This window comes from Macrotis lagotis, chromosome 4, assembly GCF_037893015.1.
Source record: "Macrotis lagotis isolate mMagLag1 chromosome 4, bilby.v1.9.chrom.fasta, whole genome shotgun sequence".
In the NCBI taxonomy this organism is placed as follows: Eukaryota; Metazoa; Chordata; class Mammalia; order Peramelemorphia; family Peramelidae; genus Macrotis; species Macrotis lagotis.
Window position 1 is genome coordinate 31,998,129 of NC_133661.1, and position 16,902 is coordinate 32,015,030.

General features: G+C 45.3%; 1 protein-coding gene across 1 annotated transcript; it reads right to left on the bottom strand.

Annotated features, from left to right (window-relative positions):
* Positions 1 to 3,025: 3,025 nt before the first annotated feature.
* On the bottom strand, positions 3,026 to 10,394 carry NODAL (nodal growth differentiation factor). Its single transcript, XM_074236165.1, has 3 exons — positions 10,232 to 10,394; positions 5,899 to 6,590; positions 3,026 to 3,178 (listed from the first exon to the last, which is right to left on the bottom strand). The coding sequence occupies exons 1-3, from the start codon at positions 10,392 to 10,394 to the stop codon at positions 3,026 to 3,028; spliced, it is 1,008 nt and encodes a 335-aa protein (XP_074092266.1).
* Between the last annotated feature and the right edge of the window lie 6,508 nt (positions 10,395 to 16,902).

Below are 16,902 nucleotides of genomic sequence, written 5' to 3' on the forward strand. Positions count from 1 at the left end.
TGCTTTGTAAACCTTATAACTACTACGGAAATAATCATTAAATTTTGCACCAATGATTTAGAGCCAGAAAAGGAACCTTTGACATTTTTTATCTCATCTCTTATACTAATTTCCCCCAAATCACACAGTGGTAAAGGTGGGATTTGACCTCAGATCCTCCACATTTCTCAGGCTGCCAACCTGGTGGGTGGAGCAAATGCTTTCCTGATAACTGATATCCTCTGTCATTACCTCATTGAAGTTTACAACCCCCAGTGTCAGATTGTTAGATGTCCAGCAGGAGCATTCTAGAGGAGTAGCATTACCTGGGGCCTTGGGGCAGAATGGAATTTTATCGCTCCTCACCTTGGGTACCCCTTCTCTATGCCTTTTTGGTCCCATTCTCTTTCTTGCCTTCTTCCCATGTGCATGTTGCAGGCTTGCCAACAAGCACTCCGTGAGATTGCTTGGCTCCACCGGTGGTGCTTGGAACCAAGATTGTAGCTGATTGCCTCTAGGACTCTGCTAGCTGCTAATCACTAGCCAGTCTTGGCCTTGCTCTATGTCCAGTGGCCCTTTTGCTGCCCAGGTAAGACACGAAATGGCTCTTTGAGGCAGACCCTTAGCACCCATTACAGCTCCTTTGAGAAAGAACCTGAGAAGAACTAGGACAGCTTTGCTGGGAAGAGGATTCTTGATGTCTGGGCTCCCTCTCTGACCATCTCACCCAAGAGCAGGACATGACCCACTTCAAGGGTGAGTCTACCAGACAGCTTAGGTGGTGTCATCTTCAGCTAGGGTTTCAGTTTTTTATGAAAGTCTATCTCCTAAGTTTCCCTAAAGAGTAGATGTGCCGTCAGAACTGTTCAGTGTGGCTACAAATAGACTGACCTTTAACTTCCTCTGTTCTAGACCCTCAGCTGCTGCTAAATTATCCTCTCGCACAGTGTACTTCTCTGGAAGCGCTGTGAGTAGTGAAACCTTTTGGGGTGAGTTTCCTTCTCAACCCCATTATTTCATTTGAGTGCTGGGAATGAGTTCAAATGCATAATTTGGGCTCTTATTTATGAGAATAATCCAGATACCTGCATTCTTGACAGCAGGCCAGGCCAAAGCAGAGACGAAGGCTGACCTATGAGCTGAGTGGTATCAGATACAAAATCTTCTCTGGCCTTGGCCTCCATCTCCATCTAGTCCAGGTGGAAGCTGACTACATCAGATCTGCTTATGACTGGGGTATTGAGTTTCCCTCCAGCCAGACAGATGAAAATCCAATCTCCTTCTAGGCCCTACTTAGCTAGGGTTGCTGTCCTCCAGATCATTCCCACTGGGGCTGACACCTAATTAAGCTGGCCTCTTGAACACCCCAGGGGAAATTATTCTGTGGTTAGATTTTTTTTTCTTTTAGGTTTTTGCAAGGCAAATGGGGTTAAATGGCTTGCCCCAAGACCACACAGCTAGGTCATTATTAAGTGTCTGAGGCTGGATTTGAACTTGGATACTCCTGACTCCAGGGCCGGTGCTCTATCCACTATGCACCATCCCATGCACCACCCAGCCTCCCCTGCAGTTAGATTTAATTGAAGGTCCTGGACCCTCACACAAAGGGTTTATGGGATTTAGTTACCCCCCCCCCCAGGAGGAGCAGCTGCCCTTCCATGGAGCTAGTAGAAGGGTTGGGGTGGGAGTCTGGTGGAAGTGTTGGAGCCACTACCATATGGTGCCAATGTGAGAGAGTTCAACTGTGGTTTCATGAAGTTGGTCCAAACTGAGACCAACCATGATCTGGCAATGGGACTAAGGGAGAGGCAGGACCTAGGGTTTGCTTTTACAAACATACCTCCCATGGGAAGCAGTGGAAAAGAACAGAATAAGGTTGAAGGACCCAGGAAAAAGATAAAATAAAACTTATATAGTGGAAAGAGACTTGACCTTGGGAAGTCAGGAGGTCTGGGGCAATTATTGATTGTACCACTTATTGGCAATATTACCCTTCACCTCTGTTTCTTCATCTGTAAAATGGGGAAAATGCTTGATCTGTATACATATGTGTGTGTGTGTGTGTGTACCTCAAAGGATATGAGAAAAGAGCAGTTTGTAAATCTTTAAGGTCTTAGGAATGTAGGCTACCTTCAACTCACAAGGCAAGTTGCCCATTCTAGCTCCACTGGTGCTAAAAGTTCACATTGCACCTTTTTTTCCTTTTAGCTCTATAACATGGGGCAAATCATCTAACCTCTCTAGGCCTCCATTTCCATCCACAAAGTTAAAAAGAAGGGGTTATATTCCTTGGCCCATTAGGTCCTTTTCAGCCCTGCATTACAAACGTCACTTCTTTAGGCCACAGTACCAGAAAAGACCTGGGAAATAGTATGATCTAGCCCTATCATTTTATAAATGAGAAAATTGAGGCCTATAGGGAAAATGTGGCTAGTAAGTATCAGAGCTGATTGAACCTAGGACATCAGAACCTCAGGCCAGGGTTGTTTGACTTCTACCAGCTAGGAAACTTAGGAAACAAACTTACAGGATACAGTAAGAAATACTTAGACTGTTAGCTTTGTATAGGTATGGATTTTGTTTCTCAAGTAACCCCACACGATGAAGTTAGTGACAGGACTCGGATTTCTTCCAAAGTCTCCTGAGATACCCAAACTTCCTAGAAAACTTCCTTTCCTTTAAATGCCAAAGCCACCTGGGAAAAATGCAATAATTTTATTGATATATAATATATACAGTTCAGTAGCAGAGACCAGCTTCTGCTCACACACCTGCCTGCTGTAGCATCATTCTGGGGTACCAGCCTCAAAGATCAGAACAGTTCCATTTTACTAAGAAGCTGGAACTTAAACGTTCCATTCTCTCCCTCCAAACATTGTCTCTTAAGCCAGATTCAAATCATCTCAACTCTGGTGGGCATTGAATTCTTTTTGTGCTACTTCTTCCCACCTGGCCATCTCTGCAACTCAGCTGAACCCCACCAAGAGCAGAGAGTTGGGATTTGAATTGAACTGCCTTATAAACATAATGTCTCTGCATGGTCTTTTCATTGGCACCCACACTCCTCTACTATCATGTCCTTGTGATGATCCAGCAAGACTTTGCCATTCTCCAAATACAACATGCTGAGGGCCTTGGTCTTCACAGGAGCACAGCACGTGGATGGCACTAGATGGGGCTGGTAGAACTTCAGTAAACTCTGTAGAGGGAGAGGAAGGCAGGACAGGTCAGAATTATATATTGGTTTCATGGGAGGTAAGACAGAATATGGAGAAGGTGGGTAATAGTAATCATTACATTAGACCAAATAAACCCAAATGAGAAGTATAGAAGCAGGTAAAGCTACCAGATGTCACTTGCAGAAGCAGGAAGGGGGCAACCATCTAGATTTCAGGAGAATATCGACCCATTCAGATTGGCACCAGATACTCAAAGATCAGAATACTTCCATTTTACTAAGAAGGAACTAATATGTTTTCAAAGCCTGTGGACTTTGGTTTTCAGTTTTTTAAAATAACTTAAATTGTATTGATAAGTTTGATGGATATCAGAACTGGAAGGGACTTGTTTATCCCAAACAATTTCTGATGTGATCAGAACTAGGGACAGGGTTTGGATCTTTGATTTCATCCAGATAAGGGATTCCCAATTGAGAAAAGCTCCTTTCTAATAACACATATCAGTACCATTTCTGCATCTTACAGTCTTATCAGATTACCCTGAACCGTAAGTGGGGACTTGACTAGGGTCACACAGCCAGCATGTGTCAGTGGTCTTCCTGAGGTTAGCTAGTTTTCTCTTCATTATTCCACATTGCCAAAAATGCTTGTGATGGGGTTTGCATTTCCCTGGGAAGGGGAATATCAATTATCCGTCCATTTGGGGAGGTGTTGTTTTGTACTTGGTTCTTGAAGACGGCCATGACACCAGGGAGGTGAGGCCATGACAAGCAGGAGAATTGGATTTGAGAGAGGGGAAGGGGGTGTTGTATTAAGTCACAGCCTCACTTTCTCCTCCAGAGCCAGATATGACTCAAGGTGACTGGACATGCCCTGGAGGAGAGGTAATCAGGATTAAGTGACTTGGTCAAGGTCACATAGCCAGAAAGTGTCAGTTGTCTGAGGCTGGATTCAAACTCCTGTCCTCCTGACTCAGGACCAGTGCTCTATTCACTGCACCACCTAGTTGCTATTTGGGGAGGTGGAATGGGAAAGGAGTTCCATCCAGCCTATAGATAAACCCAACCAGTCTACTGAATGGCAATTTCCCTTTGGGTCATCACCCCAACAACCCTTTGAGGCAAATTTTAACAGTAATTTCATCCCCAAAAATTAATGAGGAAAGGGAAGCAGTGTGAATTGTGGGCCTGCCTCAGTCAATCTTGCACAGACTAGCTATGTAAGCCGGGTGAGTGATTCCTAGGTCACTTAAACTTTTAGTGCCCCAAGTTAACATTTGTTGAATTGTGTGACCTTGGACATTGTCTGAGTATGAATTTCTTTTTTTTTTTAAATTTTATTTATATAAGGCAATGGGGTTAAGTGACTTACCCAAGGTCACACAGCTAGGTAATTATTAAGTGTCTGAGGAAGGATTTGAACTTAGATCCTCCTGGCTCAAGGGCTGGTGCTCTATCCACTGGGCCGCCTAGCTGCCCCTTGAGTATGAGTTTCCTAATCTCTTATATAGGATAAAGAATGCTCCCTCTTATCTGCCTCATTAAGTTGTTGTTTGACAGCACTTTGTATGGAAATGTTAATGCACTATAAAAATGAGTGGTCCCATTTGACCTGATCATATTCATGGGGCAGCTAGGTGGCACAGTAAACAGAGTCCCCAGGTAGGCCTGGAGTTCAGGAGGACCTGAGTTCATATGTGGCCCAGACACTTACTAACTGTATTACTCTGGGCAAGTCATTTAACCTTGTTTGCCTATATTCTTGTCAAGAAACCCCCAAAGGAATTGCAGTTGGACACAACTGAAAACTAAAAACAAGCAAAAACTTTTGTCCCCTCGGTCCATCTTTCTTAACATTTCTTTACCTACTCTTTTCTGTTCTCTCCTCACGATAATTTAGATATTGGGGGGGGGGATGGCCATTGATCAGCTCTATTAACTATTTAGAACTCAAGGACTGATAATCCCCAATTTAAGAAGGAAAAGGAATGATTGTGGTCTCAAACAATGGCCTCCCACTCAGAAATATTCCCCCCATTTCTTTTTTTTTTAAATTTATTTAAGGCAATGGAGTTGTGACTTGCCCAGGGTCACACAGCTAGGTAATTATTAAGTGTCTGAGGTTGAATTTGAACTCAGATCCTTCTGACTCCAGGGCAGGTGCTCTATCCAGTGCCACTTAGCTGCCCCCCTTTCTTATTTCATTCCCTCCCCCCTCCCATCTCACCCCATTCACATATTCTCTTTTTAAAAAAAATTTTTTTGCAAGGCAAATGGGGTTAAGTGACTTGCCCAAGGCCACATAGCTAGGTAATTAGTAAGTGTCTGAGGTCAGATTTGAACTCAGGCCCTCCTGACTCCAGGGCCGGTGCTCTATCCACTGCCACTAGCCTCTCCCCACATACTCTCTTTGGGACTGTTCCACCCAGAACTCTCCCAGAATTTCTCACTCCACTGTAACCCTCTTCTTTGGAGTTATTCCACCTAGAACCCCGCCCCCCCCCCCCAGGTTTTCTTACTTTCATTCCCTCCCCCAACTCACTCCACTCTATACACTATCTCTTTGGGGTTATTCCCCCTAGAACCCCCAGGATTTCTTACTTTCATTTGTGCCCCCCCATCTCACTCCACTGCATACCCACTCTCCTTGGGGCTATTCCCCCTAGAAACCCCCTCCTCCCAAGGACTTCTTACTCTTCTCCTCTCCATCTCACTCCAGACACTCACACTCTCAGGTTTACCTGAATGTAGGCGTGGTTGGTGGGCTGAAACCTCTCCTCCATGGGGTTGGGACACTCTCCCTCGCAGCGGAAGGCTTCATATTGTTTGGGGTAGATGATCCAGGAGCCCCAGCCCAGCTGGTTGAAGTCCACTTGGAAGGTGACCTTCCTGCACTGCCGGTTCTCCACCCCGTTCCGGCGTCGGGGGAACTTCTTGGTCCTTTCCTGGGAGACCCTGCCCTCCCGGGCCCTCCACGAGCTCTCGGCCTCCCACAGCAACGTGGAGCTCCCCAGGCGCCTGGCCTCCTTGGAGTAGAGCATGAGCTGAACGTCGGAGACAGGCGGGTTCGGGGCCCGGCGCTGGCACTCCGGGCTTGGTCCGTCTGTCCCTTCCATGGGAGGGCCGCTCAGGGGCCTGAGCCCCTGGGCCAGGGCTTCGCTCACCTCCAGAACCATGCCGTCCGGGGAGAAGGTGACCTGGGAGGCGGTGACCACAAACAATGCCAGCCGACGGCGCTCCAGGCAGAGGGAGGGGTCGTTCTCATCCTCCCACCTTGGCTGGTGAAAGACCTCCAGGAGGATGGGAGCCTCGGCAGGAGCCTCTGCCAAGGGGGAGAGCTGGATTCGAAGTTCGGCTGTCTCCAACTCCTCATCTTGGTTCAAGAAGGAGAAATCGAAGGCAAAAGTCCAGTGCTGGCCCACCATGGCCACATCTAGGCAGAAAAGCAGAGAGAAGGGGATGCGGTGAGGGGGGAGGTCTCCTCCAGATTGAAGGAGGAAGGCTGAAGAGCCCACGGACACGCCTTTATTCATTGCAGATAGTATAACCAGGTGTGTAAAGGGGCAGTGGTACTATAATCCCCTGCCCCTTATTGGGGAAAAGCCACATTTGGTTGCGGAGTTGGAAGAACTCCAGTTTGAAATGTCGGATCATTGAAGGCAAGTCATAGCTCCTCTCTGCCTCAGTTTCTTCCTTTTTAAAATAAAGATGATAATGCTTGCATTACCTATATAGGGTTCATAGATTCAGAGCTGGAGAATCCACCAGCCTCTCCAACACCTTTTACATTTTTACAAATGGGGAAATATACCTGAAAGATGAAATGCTTTGTCCAGCCATATAGGTAGCCTAGGTGACTATCTTTGCAATGATATAGTCACTCCACTGGACTGCCTCTCCGTCTTGGTGAACAGATTTTGTAGCTCTTAAAATGATAGAAAAATATTTCAGAACTCTGAACCCCATGTGAGTTGGTACAATTTGGGCTTCAGTTCTGCCTCAGACTGCCCCCCCCATCAAGTGACAACTCCAGTTCCATGTCTATAAGATGGGGTCCAAGATAGCAGCTACCTCTGAGTTGTCGGAGGATCAAATGGAGGACTCTGTTAAACCAAGCCCTAAACACATATTAACTATTACCCAGATTATATTTCATAGAAGGCTAGAACTGCAAGGTGAGCTCAGGTTATAATCTCTGCACATTTTTCTTTTTCTGACTGATTTTTTTTTGTTTTGTTTTGTTTTGTTTTTGCAAGGCAAACGGGGTTAAGTGGCTTGCGCAAGGCCACATGACTAGGTAATTATTAAGTGTCTGAAACCGAATTTGAACCCAGGTCCTCCCGACTCCAGGGTGATCTATCCACTGTGCCACCTAGCCACCCCACCTTTTTTCTTTTTCAAACTGGAAATTCAAACTGGATTTGAACCAAGGACTCTTCGTTCCCAATCTTTCGGAGACACCATAGTCAAGACTTTGCATCCAAGTCACTGGCATTGTCCTTAAGCTGGGTGCAGGATGGAAAGGAATTGCCTCCTGCTTGGGACACTCCCTCATCAGAAGAAATCCCAGCAGCCCATCCCCAGATGAAAGAATATGAGACAAGTCCTCAGGGTCTGAGATAAATTGGTTAGGGAAATTGGGAAGCCTGAATTCTTTCCCTATCATTCTACTGACCCACAGCTGCTCTTCCTCTCCTCAACCCCATCCCTACTTAGAATTCCCCTTTCACTTAATCTCATTCCCTCCTTATTAGCACCTCCAGGAGTGATAATGATTTAAGTACCTGGGGAGAAGGTGCTTCCTAAGGGTGATAAAGTTATTAGTGAAATTAGATGAATTAGATAGTCATAGAATTTGAGAGTTCTAAGAGGATATATTAGAAGATAGATTAGATAGATAGACTTTCAGAATTGAAAAGGATTGTAGAGTCCAGTGCAATGCCTGTATTTTTTTCCTTTCTGTTTCTTTTTTTAAAGTTATTTTGATGCCTTTTATTTTTCACCATTTATTTCCAGAAATCTCCACCTCTGCCCCTACCCAATAAGCTTTTCTTTGTAACAAAGGAATAAAATGGGAAGCAAAATTGACACACCACATCTGACAGTGGTGCAGTACATCTGACAGCAATGCCCCCACCTCTCAAAAAAGGAAGGAAGCAATTTTACAAAGGAGGGAGAAGGCAGGCTCAGAGAAGGGCATCAGAGGGATCTCTGTTTAACTCCTCACCCAATGCCATTCATAGTGATTGGAACCTCAGCTTCCAGCGGGTTGCCTACTGTCTGCCACTTCATGGGCATGAAATGACTTGACTGGCCATGAACTAATGCTAATTCAGAGTTGGCTGTAGTAGAATTTGGAATCATCGGGGCTGGAAAGGATCAGCTTGTCCTACCTCCATGTTTTACAGGTGAGAAAACTGAGACCCAGGGTGATAAGCAGCACACCCAAGTTATCAGTTCCAGAGCCAATAGATTTTCTGTCATACCACATAGCCTCCCAAGGTTGACTCTGTGTGTGAGTGAAATTTTATGTTACTATGCATATATGTTCACATACATGCATACATATATGGTGTGTGTGGAGTCAGAAAACTGCTTGGAAATGCCATTCTAGTCCAACCCCTTAGTTTTACAGTTCAAGTCCCAGTGGGGGTCAAATGTCTTACCCCAAGATCAAACAGCAACTTAGAGATGGGTTCCCAGCCTTCCTGAACCCCCTTCTCCCAGCTCCTGAGGGTCTATAGAAAAGGCTGGCAAAAAGGTTCCCTGGGTACAGATGGGGCAGTTGGCCTCATGGGTTGGGACAGAAGGACTAGCCCAGGTCACAGTTGAACTGACTCCAAGTTTTCCAAAGGGAATAGTGGTTTTTGTTCTCCCCCCCGCCCCCCCATATCCCTGAACTCTTCCCCTGTATTGGTTGCCAAATACAGATGACCTTAGGAAAAGATCCTGGCATTCTCCGACCCAGGGAGCAGGATGACTGGGGAGAGGAAACGAGTTTTTCTCACCTTCTCCACCTCCCCCTTTCCAACCCTCCCTTACAAAGAGCCAAGCTGGGGGCCGTGACAGGAGGTATTGCTATCTCTCAGATTAGAGGATGTGGATTGTGTCTGGCCAAAGAGAAAGTCAGGGGGGGAAGGAAGGGCCTTTGGACAGTAATGGGCAGTGCCCCGCCCCCAGTGGCGGCAGGATGTGGATTGGGATCTTAGGACTGAAATAACTTTAGGGGATCCTGGACTGTGGGCATGGTGTGAGTCCTGGATTCCTGCCTTCAGCCATCACTTTCTCCCTGGGTACCTGTCAATGGACCCCCCCGCCCCAGGACTCTGCCCTCACTAAGGTTAACTCAGCCCATGCCACCTTGTCTGGGTTCCCTGTCTTTACCTTGAGCTGGCAAGCAGAGGTGGCAGGAGGTGGCCTATCTGGGGTATGCTCTTCTGTGAGGACCTGACCCCTGATCCCCTGCCATGCTTCACTTCAAACCTTGGACATTTCAAACCTTGGACATCACTCCAGTGATGCTCCCAATTTATAACGTTCCCCAAATTGTGCAACACCCCTAGAATATTCACCACAAATCTGAGGAGAGTCCTAATCCTATGTCATTGAATTTATCCCCTATCAGTGCAACACCCTTGTCCAAGGATCACTCCTGTCCCCAGGATCCCCCAGAAACCTAGGCACCCCCAAAGAAACATTCCCAAATTTCTGAGCTCTCAATGCTGGATCATTCTAAATCCTGGGATACCTTGATACTCAGAAGCCCTCCAACTCCAAGACATCCATCCCCATTCCTGAGACATCCTTGAAAAAGACACCTCCAAGTGCCCAGGCTCTTCAAGACCCTTTTCTTTATGCCACCTGATGCTCAAGGCTGCCATCAGACTCTAGGACCCTACACTCCTTAAACAAGCACCCCCATATCAGAGATGCCAAGGATGCTGATGCATGTCATTTCAGAGTCACCCCCCAAAATCCTGGGAGATCCCTCTAATGCTGAACACCCCCCCCAGGACCCTGCCCTCACTAAGGTTAGCCAACCCATGCCATTCTGCCTGGGTTCCTCGCTTTTACCTTGAGCCGGTAAGCTGCGGACAATATGGGCACGGGATTGGTGACCGTGGTAGAGCTTCAGCATGTACGCCAGAGGAGAAGGTGAAGAGGGCATGACCAGAGGTACTGCAGCCACCGCTGTCCCCCAGACCACCAGCACGAGACTAAGCTGGAACTCTCCCATCCTCCTGAGCTGGGTCAACTTTGGTTTAGCTCAGGCTGCAGGAGCTGGCTCTCCTCCACCCCTTATATGCTCTCCTTTCCCGCCCTTTCTCATCTTCCTAAAATTCCTCCCTCCCTCCCTCTCTTCTGCTTGGCAGGGCTAAGGTCACCAGAGCATGGGAGAGGAGACCTGCAGGGTGATGGGGGGGGGGGGTGGAGAGGGGAGGAGAGAAAAGCAAAGGGGAGGATCCAGAATTATAGATGGAAGCTGCATCATCTCTCATTCTCGGCAACATTCTTCTCTTCTCTTCTCTTCTCTTCTCTTCTCTTCTCTTCTCTTCTCTTCTCTTCTCTTCTCTTCTCTTCTCTTCTCTTCTCTTCTCTTCTCTTCTCTTCTCTTCTCTTCTCTTCTCTTCTCTTCTCTTCTCTTCTCTTCCTCCTTCTTCTTCTCTTCTCTTCTCTTCCTCCTCCTCTCCATCCCCTTCTCCTCCTTCTCCTCTTTCTTGTTCTTTTCTTCTTCTTCTTCTAATCCTCCTCCTCTTCTTCTTCATCTTCTTCCTCCTCCGCCCCCTCCACCAATCCTTCTACCACCATCATCACAATGGCTAGCACTTATGAAGTCTCTAAGGTTTGTAAAGTATTTTCTATTTGTTATGTCCTATTATCCTTAGAGAGACCCTGGGAAGCAGGAGCTGTTATCACTCCCCTGTTTACAGAGGAGAAAACTAAGACTGACAGTGACTTAAGTCCCTTAACTTCTCTGGGCCTTGGTTTCCTTGGTTTCCTCCTCTGTAAACCAAAGAGATTGAGCTCCAAATGACCTTTCTTGTATCACGGAACCCTTTGGCAGTCTGGGGATACCATTATTTGTTTCTACATTCATAACTGAAGGGAATATTTCAATGAAAAGTTACTGAAAATAAAGATGCAATTTTTTCACCACCCAAGTTCATAATCCCATTGAATTCTTTCTATGAACCCTTTGGAGATTCAAGGACCCTGGGTGTAGACCCCTGAACCAGCTGACTTCCATGTTTCCTTCTAGAATCCTTGACTTTCTCTAGTCCTTTTTTCTGAGGTTTAAGTGTTGCCTTCAAACAACTGTGTGAGGCGTGAGGGACAAAGACTGCCCCTACTTATGGAGGAAAGGGTGAGACTGAGAAGGGAGTCTCCTATCTCACTGGCATCAGTAGGGCAGCATCTTAGACATAGCATAACCAAAGGGAAGGAGGCAAGCCTGGGGATGAGGCAGGAGAGCCAGGGTTCAGAAATAAGGATCTCAGAGAGAACCCAGGTGTCCACCTTCCTCAAGGAGATACTTTCATTCTCTAAGACCAGTTCTCTTAGGATCTCAGAATTTGTAATTGGATGATTCAAACTTCTCAGACCAAATCTACACACTCAAATCTTTTCTACTAGCCTTCTGACTTTTTTCCTTAAGTTTTTACAAGGCAACGGGGTTAAGTGACTTGTCCAAGGACTCACAGCTAGGTCATTAAGTGTCTGAGGCTGGATTTGAACTCAGATCCTCCTGAACTCCAGGACCAGTGCTCTATCCACTTCGCCACCTAGCTATCCCTCTCCTGACTTCTTTTGCTGAGTTTTCTTTTCATTTCTCCCCCCACATCTTGTGCCTTTTATTCTTAACTTCCCTATTTTTCTGACTTTTCTTTTTCTTTTTTAAGAGACAATCTGTTGCAAATTAGTTGACTTCAAAGTAATTCTCCAGACCCTCAAACATTCAGACTGTGCATAAGGAACAACCTCAGCATGGAAGACAAAGGGATGAGAGCTTGACAGTGGGTGAGTTCTGCCATCTCAGACACTTTCCAGATGCTTTTGTTAACGTTTGAGCACCTATTTGACAAGCTTCTAATTGTGAGTATCCTGGAATCTGACTGGGGAGGCGGGACTCAGCAGGGCCTAGGGTGGGAAGAATGAAATGAAGAGAGAAGGTGAGGAAGGAATTAAGGAGGTGGTAGGTACAACATTGAAGGTGTAAAGTCAATGAAGAATCAGAGCTATGGGGAGGTATGAATATAAAGGAAGATACATTTCCTTTTCTAACTGGTCCCTTCCTACCTTTCCAGTCTTCTTACACCTTACTTCCCTAGGTGTACTCCACAATCCAGTGATGAGGGTGGAAACTCCTCCTGGACAAAGACTTTCTTTGAGTCCTCAGTCCATAGCACACAATAGGTGTTGAAAAATTGTTCTTGCCTAGCTTCTAGGAATAATCTCATTTTGTGATAACTCTTTATACTTATAATCTGAATAAACTGGAATGTCAATTTTCTTTTATTCTCTATTACAGTGGATTCAGCCCTGGACCTGAACTCAGGAGGACATCATATACCTATTTGCTCTGTGACCCTGGGCAAGTCACTTCACCCTGTTTGCCTCAGTTTCCTCATTTGTAGAATGAGCTGGAGAAAGAAATGCCAAACCATTCCCAAATGAAGTCAAGAAGAGTCAAACAAAAATGACTCCACAATAACAAGGGGAATAGCTGTATCTAACATTCAGGGATTGAATGAATGAAAAAAAATTAATTAATTATTATACTGTGCTAAAAATACTGGGGTGCAAAATATTCAAATTTGTTTCTTCTTTAAATTTATTTCCTTGTACTCATGTTGCTTATCTTCTAATTGGAAAGGATATTTTATAGAGGAATCATGACCAGAAAAGGGAACATTTTTTTCTGGAAGTAGGAAGGGGTGGAGCTGGTATCTACCCCTTGACAAGTGGATGATGAGATGGCACAGCTGGGTGACTGGATGGAATGTGAAGTCTCAAGCAGAGTCTCATGTCTAGGACCAGCTAGTAGAGACTGAAAGGGACCCTGGGTAGGGAATTAATAGATGATGTGCTATATTCATTTTCTCAAGGATTGGGTTGATGATTTATGGTTTATGTCTTATGGAAGGTCCAGCCAAAGTAAGGCTCCATACAACAAAAAACTTACATTGGAAGGATCAGAGCCATCCCAATGTGGAATGGTCCACCCCAGGAGATAGTGACTTTGAATCCTGGCAAGGATTTGTTTCTTAGGTTTTTGCAAGGCAAATGGGGTTAAGTATCTTGCCCAAAGCCACACAGCTAGGTAATTATTAAATGTCTGAGACCGGATTTGAACCCGGGTACTCCTGACTCCAAGGCCGGTGTTTTATCCACTACGCCACCTAGCCGCCCCTGGCAAGGATATTTAATTGTGACCTTGGGAAGGTCTACTTTTATCTCTGCATTTATGTTTCTTTATTTATAAAAATGGGACTTGAGCATTAAGCACCTTTCAACTATGAGACCTGCAGTAGAAATTGGGTTAGTTACTTTTTTATTTAAAATTATCTATTCTGAATTTAAACATAAAATTTGATGATTTCCATGTAGAAAGTAGAATATAAAAAAAAGAGGAAAAAAGTGAGACTATGAATTTCCATTATGTAACATCTTTTCGGTTAAAGTGACTTTCCCAAGATCACACAGTTAGGGTGGCTAGGTGGCACAGTGAATAGAGCATTGGCCTTGGAGTCAAGAGTACCCGAGTTCAAATCCAGCCTCAGACACTTAATAATTACCTAGCTGTGTGGCCTTGGGCAAGCCACTTAAACCCATTGCCTTGAAAAATCTTAAAAAAAAAAAAAGATCACACAGTTAGGTAATTATTAAGTGTCTGAGGCCACATTTGAACTCAGGTCCTCCTGACTCCAGGGCGGTGCTCTTATCAACTGTACCACTTAGCTGTCCCTATTACGGAACATCTTTCTTTTCCTTTCAACTCACAAGAACAAATGTAACTTTCAAGACTTTTCTGTGTTTTTTTTTTGTTCTCCTCTATAAGTATACTTTGAAATGCTTCATTGATTCCTTCCTTTCCTTGCCTTCCTTCCCTTCCCATCCTATCCTGTTTGATTACTCCTTGATGGTGCAGTGAATAGAGCACTGGTCTTGGAATTGGGAGGACAGGAGTTCAAATCCAGCTGCAGGCACTTGACACTAGCAAGTCACTTTGGGCAAGTCATTTAATCCTGATGGCTTCGCATCCAGGGATATCTCCAGTAGTCCTGATTCATATCTGGCTACTGGACCCGGAGTGGGAGAGAAAGTGAGGCTGGTGACTTAGCACAGCCTCACCTTCACTCAAATCCAATTCATGTGCTTATCTTGACATCACTTCCCTTGATATCTTGGTCCTCTTTGAGAACAAAGGACTAACTTCAGTCAACTCCTTGTCAAGGATATTAGAGAGCGTTTCTCTTCTCCAGGCTAGGCTCCATGGCTCTTAAGGTCTCTGACCCCTTTGAAATTCAATCATTCTAGATTCTACTCTTGTCTCAGTCATGACCCAGAGTATGAGACCTTGGCAAATGACTTGGCTTCTCTTCTTTCAGTTTGCTCATCTATAAAATAAGTATGTGAAGGAGATCAAAGGAAGGTGCGTGGAAGTTACTGTGGTTCAGGGAAAACTGTAGTCAAAGAATCTCTTGGCTTTGAATCTCACCTCTGTTTTCTTGGGTAGGGCTCACTTTCTCCAGACCTTCACTTTTTCCTCTATGAAAGGAGGAGGTATGATTAGTTCTCAGAGGTCACCAGTCGTCTTGAGCTATGTCTTGTCATTGGATTCCAATGACTCTGAAGGAGTGAGTGAGACTGACAACCTAACACAACCTTGCCTCATTCAAACACAATTCATATACAAGTCAAGCCATCTTCCTCCTGATGTCATTGGTTTCTTTAAGAACTAAGAATGAACAACAAAGGTCAGAATGTCTCTCTTAAGCAAGGTCTGGGCCTAGTTTTCCTCTCCCGCCTCCTTAGTCACATACCTGCCTTGTGTAACGGATATAGGCCTGGACTCAGAGTCAACAGTACCACACAATACTTTTATTGTAGCTCCATTTCTTCATCTGTGAAATGAAAATCTTTAACTCCAACTCCTTCCAAGTCCCTTCCAGTTTTACAGCTATGACCCATCAAAATAACCAAGAAACACATTCCAAGGGAAAATGAGTTTGAAAAAATGACCACCCTCACTGGGCTGAGTCCGTCCTCTATGCAAAGTAGACCTGCTCTCAAATGGAGGTAGGTAGTCTTCAATTCTGAATGGATCTGATGGAGGTGTCTTTGGGCCTCAGTGGCTCTTAGATACTTTCTAGGATTTCCACATTATATTTCATAATCCCTGCCCATTTCATAACTAAAATTCTGAAAAGTATTGGGAGAGTTCCTGGCTGGCCTAGATGTGAGCTTGGAATTCCCCCTTCCACCACGCTTTCCCACTAGCTGGTTGGTGGTCCAGGAGCCCTCAGAGGCAACATGCTGTAGCAGGGGCTAGGTTCAAATATGAGTTCAAATCCTGCCTCGGACATTTATTAGCCACATGACCCTGGTCAGATCTCTTAATCTTGCTGGGAGTCATATATCTTCTCTGTAAAATAAAAGGATTGAACTAGATGGCTTGTTCTCCTTCCACCTCAGGAATCTAGGATCACACAGATTTGAAATCTGAGACGTCCAGAAGGGACAGATAAAATGAATAGTAGTACATGGGTACAGGAACATGAGACATACAGGAATGCCCCTAATACAAAACAGGTATGCATGAGGTCAGTACAAAAATCTTGGTGACTCCCTTGAGCATTGTCCCTGAATACACTAGGGGTCTAATAAATATTTATTGAGTTCAGTAGAATGACTCATGAATGGATTGACAAGGGAGTAGAGAGAGGATGAGTGGAGACAAGTGAAAGATGGATTCCCCATTTGGAATTGGGGATAATGGGTTATTTACCAGCAGTTGGGTCCTTTTGTGTTGGGTTAAGGGCCTGCTGGAATGGAAATGATAGTAGTCTGAACCCCTGTAAACATTGTAGAGGATTTAGGGGGACTCTTCCCAGCTTTCTTGGTAGGTGTGGCCCAAACCTGGTTCACTGCTTCCCAACTCTGGAAGCCTTGGCTTCCCTGGTCCTCACAGAGGAGACTTATTCCTTACAGAGGAAAGAGCTAGGGAAAGTTTCTGAGGTGAGTTAATGCTATATGACCTATTTAAAGCAGGAACTCTCCAAACCATCAAAATCTAGGTATTGAGAAGAAACTCGGGAAAAGACACTATGTCTTTTCCAACCTCCCTCTACAACCAACCCATTCATTGTTTTCTAGCTGGGACCCTTCCAGGGAGAGGAGATGCCTTACTTTTCAAGGGGCCCCCTTCCACTTTTTGATAGCTCTGATTGTTAGGAGTTCTCCTGACTCTCAAGAGTCATCTTGATCTCTCTACTGGGGCCAAGCAGAGAAGGATAAGCCCTCTTCCCCCCAAAGGCCCCTCACCTCTTAAGTTAGTGCTCCTCCTTCTTTCTTGTTTGTCAGGGATGACTGGAATGAACCTTGTGGCTTACTACAGGATCCACTCCTGCAGGAGGTCTTTGATGATCTTCCTGCTCCTGCCTTCCCTCCGAGATTGTCTTTCACTTAAGCTGTTATGTATATTAAAGCATTTGTGGCTAGATGCCTGGCATCCACCCCTAGTG

Bases quoted from the DNA above. Each gene is read 5' to 3' on its own strand.
- NODAL (XM_074236165.1), bottom strand. From the start codon at position 10,394: ATGGGAGAGTTCCAGCTTAGTCTCGTGCTGGTGGTCTGGGGGACAGCG. The intron at 6,591-10,231 runs GTAAAAGCGAGG...TTTTCTGCCTAG, and splicing joins CCGCAGCTTACCGGCTCAAG to ATGTGGCCATGGTGGGCCAG. The intron at 3,179-5,898 runs GTAAACCTGAGA...CTCCCTCTACAG, and splicing joins CCAACCACGCCTACATTCAG to AGTTTACTGAAGTTCTACCA.